The sequence below is a fragment of the Phalacrocorax carbo genome, chromosome 6, assembly GCF_963921805.1.
Source record: "Phalacrocorax carbo chromosome 6, bPhaCar2.1, whole genome shotgun sequence".
In the NCBI taxonomy this organism is placed as follows: domain Eukaryota; kingdom Metazoa; phylum Chordata; class Aves; order Suliformes; family Phalacrocoracidae; genus Phalacrocorax; species Phalacrocorax carbo.
The window spans coordinates 13792766-13805883 of NC_087518.1; the positions used below are offsets into that span (position 1 = coordinate 13792766).

Below are 13118 nucleotides of genomic sequence, written 5' to 3' on the forward strand. Positions count from 1 at the left end.
CTTCTAAGCGCTCTGAAGGCAGTGATGCTGTTAACAAGAGGTCCAGGCTAGGTATGGCCCCCCTTTTAAGAAGGGCTAGCAATGGGTGAAATATTAAGTTTTTTGTTAACTTAGACTGAAATCTGTCTGTACGCTCCATGTTATCTTGTTTGATGTTGCAGATAGGCCTATTTTTGAGATTATGGACTTTTAAAGATTATTAAATAATATTTGCTATTTTTCTTTTTGGTGAAATTCAATATATAGGCATGTAGACAGCAGGAATAGAGCACTGCTGTTAATCTTTGTTATAACTTAGAAGGATAGAAATATTCCGTATATGTAAAAATGAGATATACTACATGAAGTTCTTTAATTTTAGAAATACTAATTCAATTAGAGATTTTTCCTGACAAAAGTGGGTAACAAACAGAAGTGTTAATTGTTTTTCTACTGCAATATGATGTCTCAAAAATAGAATTGGAGTAGCGCCTAAAACTTCAGTCTGCTAGTGACCATTGCTCTTCAGTGAATTAAAATCTACTGCTATGATGAAGGTACAATTTTAGCATTGACCTGCAGAAATTGTTATGAAAATTGTTTGGGTTTGTATTTGCAGTAGAAGAGGATACTTCAATACAAGAAGGAGCCAGTAAGCAATCTGTTGCTTGATAGATGGGAAGCTGGCTTCTGCCTCTTACTTGCTCAAGTTACTATTACTTAACAGGGTTTACAATCTCATTGTATTGATTGTTTTACTCATTCCATATGTTCTTTGAGCATCGTACTGAAGTTGCAGTTAAAGAGGGGGAGAAGAGTACATTTGGGTGAGGGAAAACAAACAATAATCCTCTAGACCACACAGGATTAATTGTTTATTCCCAGAAAGAGCAGAGTAGGAGTAGAACTACTGGTAAATTTAGAATTGAACTTAAATAGCTTAAATGATCTTTTATAATTGATGTCTGATGTGTTATGATGCAGCAGTATGAGGAAATGTTGAACCTTTCAATTATTTTTGTGACTTTTGAGGAGTTAACACGTTAGAGGGGGAGGGTAAAATAATTTCATTGAAAAGCATGAGGCACCTTTCTCCTTTGTCCATGCCACCAGATGGAACATAAGTAGGTTGTTCAACCATTCTGCCCATCTCATGTTATAGATTCTTTGGTATAATTTAATATTTCACTAGCCAGTTAACCAGAATAAATAACACCTGTCACTAACAGTCTGAACTGTTATTCCCCAGGTTTAATCAACTCATTTTACCAACATTCTGCCCCCCGTTTGAGGTTTCCTATTTGGCACAGACGTCATGCGATACCCTATGTGGGAGCTGGAGACTTGAGAGCTGTTTTCCTAGACTAAATGTTTGAGGTTACAGGACATAGCCTAGTTTCACATAAGCTTTCAAATTTCAGTGGGACATGCTAAATCCTGAAACTGTCAAATAGTGTATTATTTTTGGAATGAGGGAGAGTACGTGTGTGAGAGTGTGTGAATGACCTTTACATTTTTACCCTATCCCAGAAGTCTGACTTCCTGCTCTTTCTCCCATGAGTCCCTAAACTTTAGCAATTAAAGTGAACACTTTTTAAGGAAGAAATTCAGTAGAGGAGAGGGCGACTGGGAAGGGGAATGGTATATTAAGGAGAAAACAAGGAAAACAGCTAAATGCTATGAACTACTTGCTTCATGAGGGATATAGAAAAATCTGGAGAAGTTGGGATCTTTTCATTTTGCCATGTTCCTCTCTCCATCTTAGTAATATCAAGACTTCTGTGAGTGTGGCGGAGGGAGGTGATGGGGGCTGTTCTTTTGTTTCCTGCAAAAGAAGCTGAAAGGTTTTTCCTACTCTTCATCAAAGCAATAGGAGTGATTAATTAGATTTTGAAATTAAGAGATGGCATTTGTTAAGATTCATTTCAAAACTTTGTAAGCTAACAAAATGGACCTCTCTAAAAACTAAATGTGCTTATTCCTCGATTTATCAGATTTATCCTCCTTGACATTGGTGACATAAGTGTATTCATTACCCAGGTACCACGTACACCCTGGTCTTGCAAAGAGCTGTGCCTTCAAGTGATATGTTGCAAAATCAGATCCACGGACTCCAATCCTGGTGACTGAGGCACGTTCAGAGTGGTAACAATAAAACAGTAGACATTGTACCAAATGTACATGTTTGTGTTTTTTTGGTTTGTTTTTTTCCCCCCTCCTTCCCACTGTAAAAGGACAACTGCCTTCCCTGTCTAGAGAGTTGCAAGTCTTTTCTGTGCCTAAAGGAAGAAAAGTAACAACAAACCCGCATTTCTAAGTGACACCCCTTCTTGCAGATCACTCATGAGTATAAAGTTATAAAAGAAATGCTACCATTTCTTGCCTTACATTTTTATGTGAGTGGTGGAATTAAATAAATTTTCCTATGGATTTTTATCTTCCTTCCTTACATCTCCCTAGCAAAAAGAGGTTTTTTTTCCTTGTCCCATGAGTTCTATCCAGTATCCCTCTAGCTATTTCTAAGAAAAATGCAGCTCTGTTTCATTGGTAAGTTGGCAGCCCAAGCAAAATGGGTCACACCTGAGCTCTTGCGGTAGTCTCTTACACTGTGGGCATTGAAATCGGGTCCTCCTTTATCTCGTTCCCAGTTTTCACAAGAGTTTTAGAAGCTTTTAGACCTCTTATACTTTGTCAAAACTTGTTGAAAATGGCAGTTATCTTAGATGTTTTGGGAGGACTTTTGGATAATGCCCCTTCTGGTTAGGAATCAGACCTTTTTCCATCTCTTCTTTCTGAACTCATCTAATAATTAATGCTAAAAGAAAAATTAAATGGTAGGTAATACAATACAGGGATATCTGTGTGGATTATAACTGTGCAGGGCCTTCTCTTGTGGGAATAGATGTATACTTTCCTTTCACTTTGCAAGTATGTATTGATATAATAGATTGAGACGTTCGGGGCAATGAAGTGTACATGAGCCTTATGACTTAACAGGAAACTATTCAAAGTCTGGGAACTTGGTCTGAAAAATGACATTATGCTTAATTTGGCTCCCATGACAGAGGTCCCATCAAGCTGAACTGTTCTGCTCAAGAAGCTGATTAACCAGACTAGTTCAGTGCATTGGCAGTACTCCTTGTGAGTTTGTTTCTTTCCTTCAGGGAGATAGTTGTCCCTCAAATAGCACTGAGTGCTAGGAACGACCATTTTTTTTTCCCTGTCACTGAATCATTGATTCTGTCATCTTGACTTCTGTGTGTTTGGGAAGGAGGGGTAATCTGTACCCAGCTTTAAAGCTCTGCAAACTCTTTCATATTGAAAGTGTTATTGTATGAAGCAACTTTCTTTGTAATAAAAAGCCTGGAGTTTGGAGTCAAAGGCTAAAAACTCAATCCATGATGCTGACAATAACCTTAGGCAAGTCATCTTACACTTCTGGCTCATTCATTAGTTATTCAGACGTGAATGCTGAATACTATTAGCAATGTATATGGCTGCATAGGGAGAGCAAAAACACAACAGCACTGCTTTCCAATAAAAAACTCTGTAGAATATAGTGCAAGTCTAGTTTACTTGGGCACCCATGGGAGGTCCATAATGCATTATTTTTTTGGCTTGTAAATAGCTGATATAATTTGAAGTGGTGCTTAGGACTACTTAGTAGTCACTATGGAAAATGCAGAGCACATGTGTTAAGCTGTATCACGTAATGCATTTGGCCCTTTGTGCATCCTGGGTTGTCAGTAAAGCCAAGCGATTTAAACCAGTGAAATGTGCTCCTGTCCTTAGCTTCCCCAATGCTCATCTATGTGTTGTTTCTTGGTTTGTTTGGGGTTTTTTTGTTGGCTTGCAGGACAGCTGTCTGTCACTGTTAATAATCTTGATTATTCTTAATCAATTAAAGGTATGATTTTTAGGAAGCATCCAGTACAGCATAAGTATACTTTTACAGGGAAATTAATTATGCAAAACCAGAAATTGGTGATTAAGCATAAGAAAAGCAAATGATTCAAATCTTGACCTGCTTTTTCATATGAATTTGCAATGTCTGCACAACTTTGAAATAAAATCTCAGCACCATACTTCCAGCAGCACCGGGGTGGGGGTGTCCTTGCAGGCAGAATGAAGGTGTGCTGTGACAGCAAGCAGCCCTACAGTGACTAATTAGTGTGGGCAAGATGAGAACAAAGTGCCAGTGCCACAGGGGCAATTACAATAACCCCTTCCTCAGGGGCTTTCTGCAGCCAGTGCTCTTGGCTCCCTGCTCCTGCAATGAGGCCTGGCCCTGAGGAGCCCCAGGTGCACACCTGGGGAGGGGGCACCAGCTGTTGGGTGTGTGGCCATCAAAGCCAACTGCTCTAATTGCCTCACTCCGAGTACTCTGTGCACCATTAAGGGCACAAAGCTACTAGAGAGTGTCCAGAGTAGGGTCATGAAGTTGGTGAAGGGTTTAGAGGAGAAACCATATGAGGAGTGGCTAAAGTCACTTGGTTTATTCAGCCTGGGGAAGAGGACACTGAGGGCAGACCTCATCGTGGTCTACAGCTTCCTCACAAGGTGGGGAGGAGGGACAGATGCTGATCTCTCCTCTCTGGTGACCAATGACAGGACCCGAGAGAATGGCAGGAAGATGTGCCAGAGGAGGTTTAGGTTGGATGATAGGAAAAGGCTCTTCACCCAGAGGGTGGTGGAGCACTGGAACAGGCTCCCCAGGGAGGCAGTCACAGCACCGAGCCTGACAACATTCAAGAAGATTTTGGACAATGCCCTTAGACACATGGTGTGAATTTTGGGGTTGTCCTGTGCAGGGACGGGAGTTGGATTCGATCCTTGCTGGTCCCTTACGACTCAGGACATCCTATGATTCTCCTAGATGAGGTGGCTTGGAGACCAGGCTGGGCGGAGGCGGTGTGCAGGCAGTGTACGAAACGCGCAAGCAGGTGCTGAGAGGTGAGCCTGGGCTGGGTGGTTTGTCCTCCCTGCACCCCCTATATATGAACAGCGATGAATTTGGCCAATCTTCTGCCTTTCTGGGTCACCCTTCAGCATGCGTGCTGTTAACGCAACACTCCTAATGCGTGTTTTGGCAGGCTTTGCCGCCACGCCTGTGGAGGTGGGTGCCCGCGATGTGCGGTGGAGCCGCTCCCCGCGCGGGCTGGCTGCATTTCTCTGGGACTGCGTGTTCCTCCCGACTGCAGCCGTGGCGGGGCAGGGAGCCGCTCTCCTGCCACCCGGGGCGGCGGCGGCGGGCGGAACGGCGGCGGCGGGCCCCGCGTTGCTGCAGGGGCGCTGTTGGGACGGACCGGCCGGGTGCAGCGCCGTCATGGCCGCCGGGCCCGCTGCGCCCCGCGTTCTCAACGTGAACGTGGGCGTCCTGGGCCACATCGACAGCGGGAAGACGGCGCTGGCGCGGGCGCTGAGCACCACCGGCTCCACCGCCGCCTTCGACCGGGCGCCGCAGAGCCGGGCGCGGGGCATCACGCTGGACCTGGGCTTCTCCTGCCTGCGCACCGCCCTGCCGCCGCAGCTGGGCCCGGGACCCGGCGAGCTCCAGTTCACGCTGGTCGACTGCCCGGGGCACGCCTCCCTCATCCGCACCATCATCGGCGGTAAGGGGGAGCGGGGGCGGCGGCCCTGCCCGCCCCGGGGGCGGAGAGGCCCCCGCCGGGGTGCCGCCGCGCCGCGGGGCCGTCCCGGAGCGCCCTGGCGCCGGCTGCCCGCGGCCGAGCGAGCGGGGCTGGTCCTGCCCGCTCGGCTTGCCTGTGCCGGGAGCTTCGCTGGGGTGCTAGGCAGGGCCCCGGGTCTCCGCCTGGCCGTGCCCCCTCCGGGGAAGGCCTGGGTGGGGTGTCGGGTTTTTCACGGGCCTCGTGACTTTGTTACACTTCTCTGTAATTGCCCCTCAAATAAAATAGCAGTTCTCGTAGAAAAGCAGTTTGTAAACGTGAAGTCTTTGTGTGCTCTTTAAACGGTTAGGCCTGCTCGGTTTTCTTACACTTACTTGAAAAAAAAGTCTGTGTGGAGACCTTGTTTGTGGTGTTTAAGGGCAATATTAATTTCAATGTTCTCACTCGTTAAGGGTGTCAGAGTTTGATATTCCCTGTGGCTGAGAGCTGTGCTGTACTTGCTGGTCGTGGGCGTGCCAGCCTTTTGTCTTGGAGAGACTGGGGGGTTCTAACGTGGTAATCTTTGGTTTAGAAGTAATTCTGCGGGTTTTAGTAACTTTACATCTTAGTTTTTAACCTTCTGATATCATCTACAATCTGCATTGTGTTAGAGCTCGTTTTAAATTAGTTCACCTTGTTCTATGAGAAGTAACATCTCCCCCTTCCATCTCTTGTAAAAAGAGTTAAGAGGTGGTTGGTGCTTGGTTAAGGGTATAATGGAGTTGCAGATGCAGGTGGTTTAAAGTAGTCACAGGTTGATGAACTGCAGCTACAGGGGGCTCTGAAAGCAGTTCCTATGTGTTTTCTCTGCTGGTGTCTCTTTAGTGGCAACTGGGTGGTAGTTCTGTAATGCAGTGTATGTTTCTTTTCATCTAGACTGAAGTTCAGACCAAGTTACTTCTCATAATGTATGAATTAACACTCTTTTGGATAGATGTATTATTTGTAAGTGGTGTTAGCAGTTACTGCACTGTATGCTTTGTATTTCTTCTGGATAGGATAATAAATGTTTACTTATCTCTCAATTTCACCAGCAGTAAAGTGCTCTGTACTGTTAATGTGTGCTCTACAGCTGCAAGGGAGGAGCGGCTGTATGCTGAATTTGAGAAACCTGTGATCTCAGTCATCTTCTGTACTCTACAGTCAGCTGTCATTCTCAAGTAATCATGTGCACCTGATTGTTTTCTAAAGAACCAAGTTTACTTTGGCTAGTGGTAACTTTTCGTGGATGTACTGAAGAGTGACTTGTAGTTAGGCGTTCCTTTCTGCCAGAAACAACTAATATGAGTGGGGTAAACTTCCTCATGAAGAGGACATGGGAAAACTTGGAAAACCAGCTTTTTTTTTAATCACTTTAACAGTTATCTGGGGTGACTGTTTAATAAATAGACTTCTTGTTGCTTCCTATAATTTTTATTAAGACCTTCAAAGCATTTAGTTACAGCTGTCCACACTGGTTGAATAACTTATTCAGATTTCCTTATTGATAAGCCATACTGGGAGAAGAAAAGATGTGGACAGTGGTCTAGGCTAGATGGCATGCTAGAGTTTTCTTTCCAGCAAAAATGATTCTTCACAGGTAGTGATTTAGACACATAAGCATATCAAACTCAGTTCCAGTTTTACCAGTTTATCTTAGTGAAAGCATTTGGTTAGTGTGACTTACTGCAGTTCTATGTATTAAGAAATAGTTGTAGAGAAAATGCAGTGTTGTGTTAATACTTAATTAAAAAAGTTAGTAATTTCAGTTTTCTGCTTTATAGCGTACATGTATCTTGATAGTGGATGCTTTTTTTTTTTTAACAACCAGGTTTAAAAGGTGAAACCTTGGTGATAAAACCTGATCTGTGCCTGTGGGACTATTTAGGTGCTTAGAGTTTTAGTACGGTTTGGTGAAACTGAAGTATAGTATATATCATGTAACAGGATACATCCTTCAGTGTTTCTGTGTCAGTATTTAAATATTGCGAACTTTTCCAGGTCTTCAGAAATGGAAAGCCAGGCCTCCTAGATAATGATACTTCAAAAATTTAGATTGTTTTCGTCTGCTTCCTAATCGTGAGCGTTCAGGTTCATCATTCCAAGCATTTTCTTTGCAAACAGGAGTGCTACTACTTCTTTCTTTTTGATGGAATCTATGATTTCCCTGTACTACAGATTTTCTGTATATAAGGTTTTAAAATAAAACATAAGTGCAAAGTACTTTATCTTTCTGTGATTATTCTTTATCTCAGATTTCTCTCACCCCTTTAAAATACAACTCTTCAGAAATTAAGTCTTGTGATAGCTGTAGATGTGAGTTAGCCTACAGAAAAACTAGATTGGAGGGCTGTGGGAAGGGCAGCTGGATGTGAAGAATCAGAGGTGGAATGACAGCAGAGGGCTCTGAAGCAGCCTTCTTGTATGTTAGTCATGTGCATGCAGCTTTTGCAGTAGAAGTTACAGGTCTGAAAATATATTATTGCATGTTCTAATTGTTTGAAGCTCTCTCTTCGTTGAAGGTGGTGTAAACTAGTTGGCCCCCCTTGAGTGACGCCATCTTATGGAAGTGCCGTCTGCTATGGCTGGATAGCACCAGCAGTATTCAGTCAGGTCTCCCATGAGGCGACTAGCTCAAGGGGTTCCTTCTGAGGAGCTTCTTATTGGCTTCACAAAGGAAGCCAGTAGTCTTTTCTTTTTGTCTTAGGTCTTCTCTTCCAGAGCACCATTTTCATCAGTGGCGTCCCAGGCTATCATCTAGTCTGGTTCCATCCTCTCTGTCATATTTTCTGTGCTCCCAGAGTGCTCTAAGGATTAATTCCTTTGCTGTACAGAGCTGATAAATCTGCTTACAGATTAAATGATACAGAAATATGTTAAAGAATGTTGAATGGTAAATAGTATCTAGCTAATTCTTGAAGTGGATGTTTTCATGGCTGAATCTAGTATTGCATTTTTGTCATGCGATGCCAGGTAGCGCTTGACCTTGCAAATACTTCACAGTCACTCACAAGATGCTTATTTAGAGACAATACCTTAGGATTAAATGAATGCAGAATATTTGAGCAGTAACCAAATGGAATGGAAAATGGAAGTCATATTTCATTCTGTGTGGCTACATTTTTCTTGCAAAGCTTGTCCTTGAAAACAAAACATATCAAATGCTAAATCAAAAGAATATTTTTTTAACCTGCATGCTGGGAATTGGAAACGTTGTTGACAGTTCCACCCAAAATGCTTTCTTAAAGTTTTAGCTGGAAGGTGATAGTCAAGGCTGGAATGGAATAAATGATGGGCACTTGACTTACTACATCGTGGCTTTCACTTGTATTTAAACCATACTGGTTTATTCTTCAACAGCAGACCCTTGTGTGTCTGATGTGGCAGGAAGGTATTAGGTTATTGTGGATAGCTGTATGGCTTGGACTGTGCCATGTATTTCTTTTTGTTGTATTCTGTTGAACAGCAAGAACAAAACTCTTTATTTTACAAGAATTTCAAAACTTTTTCTGTGCTCTAGCAGGATCTTGTCTGTCATGTATCAAGCAATGCAACAAATACTGTATAGCATTTGTAGTTGATTTGCTAAACAGAGAAAACAAATCAGAATAACTGAATTTTAAGGGTCAATTCTTTAGCTTGCCACAAGCAGTAAGAAGTACCCACATCAGTCTTATGCTTGCTTTCTGCACTGAAGGAATGACCGCAAAATGCAATACTCCTATTTTTATCATTTGTGCTTTCTTCTATTGCAACAGAGATTTGGAGTGGTGTCTTGTTAAAATTTTGCACTGAGTGGGGTAGTTCCTGCCGCAGGCTTTTTTTTTTTTTTTGGTTCTGTTCTTTTGTTAAATTTCAGCTCTCTGATCTTCCACAAAGCTGATGTTATTGTCACCAAAGTAAAATAAGAGTTGGTTTTACATTTGTTTGTCACAGACCTGTGCATCCAGTAGGGTCTGGAATGGTTTCTCAAATGAGTTCAGCAGTAAGGGATGCCTGCAGAGAGGTTATATGAGTTAATCTGCCAGAAGAAATTCAATCCCCATATTTCATTTTAAGACCACTTTGTGTAGCAAAGTAGTTTAACCAGTAGCAGATTTTTTTACTTGCTGATGGTTAATTTCATGCCCTACAAAGGGTCAGCACACTAATACAGAAGAACATGATTACCTCATCCTAGCTTTCCCCACACACATGCAGTGAAGGGATACCACAGTGTTTGTTTTAGGTGAGCTGTTGTCAGATGCCCTTTATCTGTTTGATTTTGAGATGAGTCCTTTAAAAAACTTCTGAAAAAGAAAGTTGTCTTTTTTTTCCCCCTATGAAGTCCAAAGGACAGAGTATCCTTATAGGGTTTTAGTTGGAAAGCTGCTGCTTGACCCTGGTTGTCTAAACCTGGGGGGGGGAATTCTGACAAACTTGTAGTTTTGTAATCCTTATGCCTGTCTGAACCTTTGACCCTTCTACTTCATAACTAGGGCTTCATTGTCACCATTTGTCCCTGCAGTTCCTTTCAAAGAAAACTGCTTTGCAAGTGTCTGTTTCCACTTTGCTGCTGTGTTCTGTTAAGGAAGGGTATTAATTCATACCTGATACATTGGAGGGGCCAAGACTTTTGAACTTGCACAAGAGCTTGGGGAGGGGGAAATGAGCATAGCAAAAGCATGTCTTGCTGGTGCAAATAAGTACAATGTAAACAGTCTTGGGAGATCGAGGGAAATGTGGTATTGCTACCAGCATTCAAATTCAGTCAGATGCAGATTATTTGTAAGGCTAACATAGCATAAAGAAAAAGTATTTTTATCAGAGATCAGTTTTTTTGCCGAGTTTTTTGTAAGCTTTTAAGACTATTTGTAAGCTCAGGGTTACCTTTGCATTATTGTCATGAAAATACACCTGACAGTGTCAACTTTTGCTTGTTGACATTTTGTGAAGATATGACAGTTCTTGGTTTTTTTTCCATTCCAGGTGAGAGAACAGGTAGAATTTTGCAGTTGTAGAGCATATATATGGATGACTTAAATTTATGTGGAGGCCTCTTGCTGTTGTGTGCACATTTTGAAGGGAAACATCTCCTCTGGAGGAGAGAGTGCCTTGTGTTGTCCAGTGGATACCATTCTGGTCAGACAAAAGTCACTGGAGGGTCTTAAGGACTTCGGCTGCCAGCTTGAAATGAGAATAACATAATAATGAACCTTATTCTGGTGGACAAATGTAATTCATATTCATGAGCCTTTATGTAGTGATTGATGTTATTGAAGTACTCATGGGCCAAGAGAATTCAACTAGCACTAATGTGAATGTTTTCTAAACACTATTAAACTTACTGGGTTCATGGGGCTTGCAAATTGCTGACATTGCTTTGTATTAAAACTGCAAATAAATAAACTTTATTCCTGTAAATGAAAACACTTTTCTCTTGAAATTGAAATAGTGTCTTTTTAATTCACTTTAATTTAGCTGGTGCCTCATAGTTGCCTGACAAATTAAAGGAGTATTTTTACTGGCATTTTAAAATGAAAGCCACTTATTTAATTAAGGAGCTACGCATAAAGAAAAGTCAGCTGGTATAAAAATATTGCTGCTCTCCCCCTCTCCCCAGCCCTCAAAGTGCAACTTTGTCTGCTGGATATTACAGTGCACAAGAGGGCAGTATTTGCTTACAATGTAGGATCTTAATGATAAGTACATAGGGTAGCAGGTCAGCATGGATGGAGTGACCTTACTTTGAATTGAAACAGAATTAAGTAGAAGACTTGGAACACAACTGTGGCTTAACTTTCCCATTCCTAGGGAAAAAACCCTCTGTGTTTTTAAGGAAGGTTAGTCTTATTTAATCTACCATTTGGATAGTTCTTTTTACACCTTAAGGAATAAAAGCGTATGAGGTGTTGTCTTACACATTACATGAGATGCAAGTAACACAGGTGGGATGAAACAACTGAAGGTGCATGTGAGCAGTATGACTTTTCATCACATAGAAAGGGCTGGGTGTTTTGTTATGTGTTTATGGAAAGCTTATCTAGTTTAACCAGTAAAGCAATTGGTGATGTGAAACCATGGAATTCATTGTACAATATTATTTTATTTCTTTCACTGTTTTCCCATGTTATTTAATAATTGAGAAAAAGCAGGGTGGTTGTACTAAATCAGTTTTGAACCACCTCTGCTATATGGGATTTGTTGTGTGAGATTAAGAGTAGAATGAAACTTGTTTTTCTCTGTGTGTACTGGGGCACTTTAAAAGAGTGGTCTTCATGTGGAATTTTTTTCTATCTACCATAACTTTAATGGTTCTAACTTTATTATGATTTGCTTCTCATTTCTGTATTAATGTTTTTTGAGTGATGTGACAGACTAGCCTGCTTGGCTGCTACGATTTCTATTCTATGCCCTCCTCTGCTTTTTTTGACTTGAAGCTGATTTCCCTATTAAAGTTACACAGGTTCAACAAGCTCCTAAACTATACACAACTCTTAAGTAATATTAGAGAGCAAAGCAGGAAGTGTCTTCCTTTCCTTTTATGGGTTGAAAAGTTTAAAAGGAGCAAGAGAGCCATAGCCTTCTGATCTCAGAAATTATAGTGAATAATCATATTATCTTCTAATTCTTGTTAGAATGCTGTCAGAAATGTACTGTTTCCTGTGTTCACTTAAAAAAAAAAATCTGTCTTGTTCTGAAGATGTGATTTATAATTGAATTCTCAATCTTAGATTGTAAACTGGAGTGGCTTTCTTGACCCTTGTTTGAATGTTAAATTCTCTTGCTAATATAGGATAATTTTTCTAGAAAGCTTTTGAGTAGTTGTGTGCATTCTTGCTTGTATACAACAAAATTGTGCTAATTCACACTTCATTATTTGACACAAAAACTTGACAGCTTCTCAGAAAAACATAATAACCAAGTGCTGTAATGGTGCTAAGTCTGTTTGATCATTCTTCCTATTGATTTAAAAACAGCATTTCTTTGTTCCATCATACTGTGTACAGGCATTCATCAAATAACCACATGCCCTTTCATTTCACTTTTGCTTCATGTTTCTCCTTGGTTGAAATTATTTTGTAAGCTGTTTGGGAGAGTGGTCAAGCTTTAATAATTCACTTTTAGATGTTTTTAAATATCAGCTAATGTAGTGAAGTATTATAAATAGCTGCATAAAGTCTAGAAAAACTTACTGTAAAATATGAAGCATGTTCATAGTTAGAATTACCTTTGTCAAAAGAAATTTAAAGCACATTTTTCAAAGTAGTATTTTTACTGATGCATATGTTTGCTTGCTAAATAGTCCAATTTAGCAATTCAGTAGTCTACTAATTAACAAACTAGCTTAATAAGGTTCTCTGTATTTGTTCTACAGCTTGATTTAGAAGTTGTCTTCAACTAGTAGATGCTAGATATAAGTTAATGATACGTTGCTTATGTATAGAACCCACTTTTAATAGCTAGTCTAGCTTGGTGGAGCCATGAACTTAGATTCCTTAATCTGTTTCTCTG

The 13118-nt window shown here is 41.1% G+C and overlaps 1 protein-coding gene and 1 long non-coding RNA gene across 3 annotated transcripts in view; both read left to right on the top strand.

Annotated features, from left to right (window-relative positions):
- Window positions 1-5014: 5014 nt before the first annotated feature.
- EEFSEC (eukaryotic elongation factor, selenocysteine-tRNA specific) overlaps window positions 5015-13118 on the top strand; it is a 129015-nt gene continuing 120911 nt past the window's right edge. For both annotated transcript variants that reach the window (XM_064453771.1, XM_064453772.1), the window contains exon 1: window positions 5015-5591. In XM_064453771.1, coding sequence (XP_064309841.1) covers window positions 5030-5591 — 562 coding nt within the window. In that variant the 5' untranslated portion in view covers window positions 5015-5029. The remainder of the gene's footprint in view (window positions 5592-13118) is intronic.
- LOC135313823 (uncharacterized) lies at window positions 5598-11033 on the top strand. The gene is made up of 2 exons (XR_010373317.1): window positions 5598-6805; window positions 10593-11033. It is a non-coding gene; the product is annotated as an uncharacterized LOC135313823 (long non-coding RNA).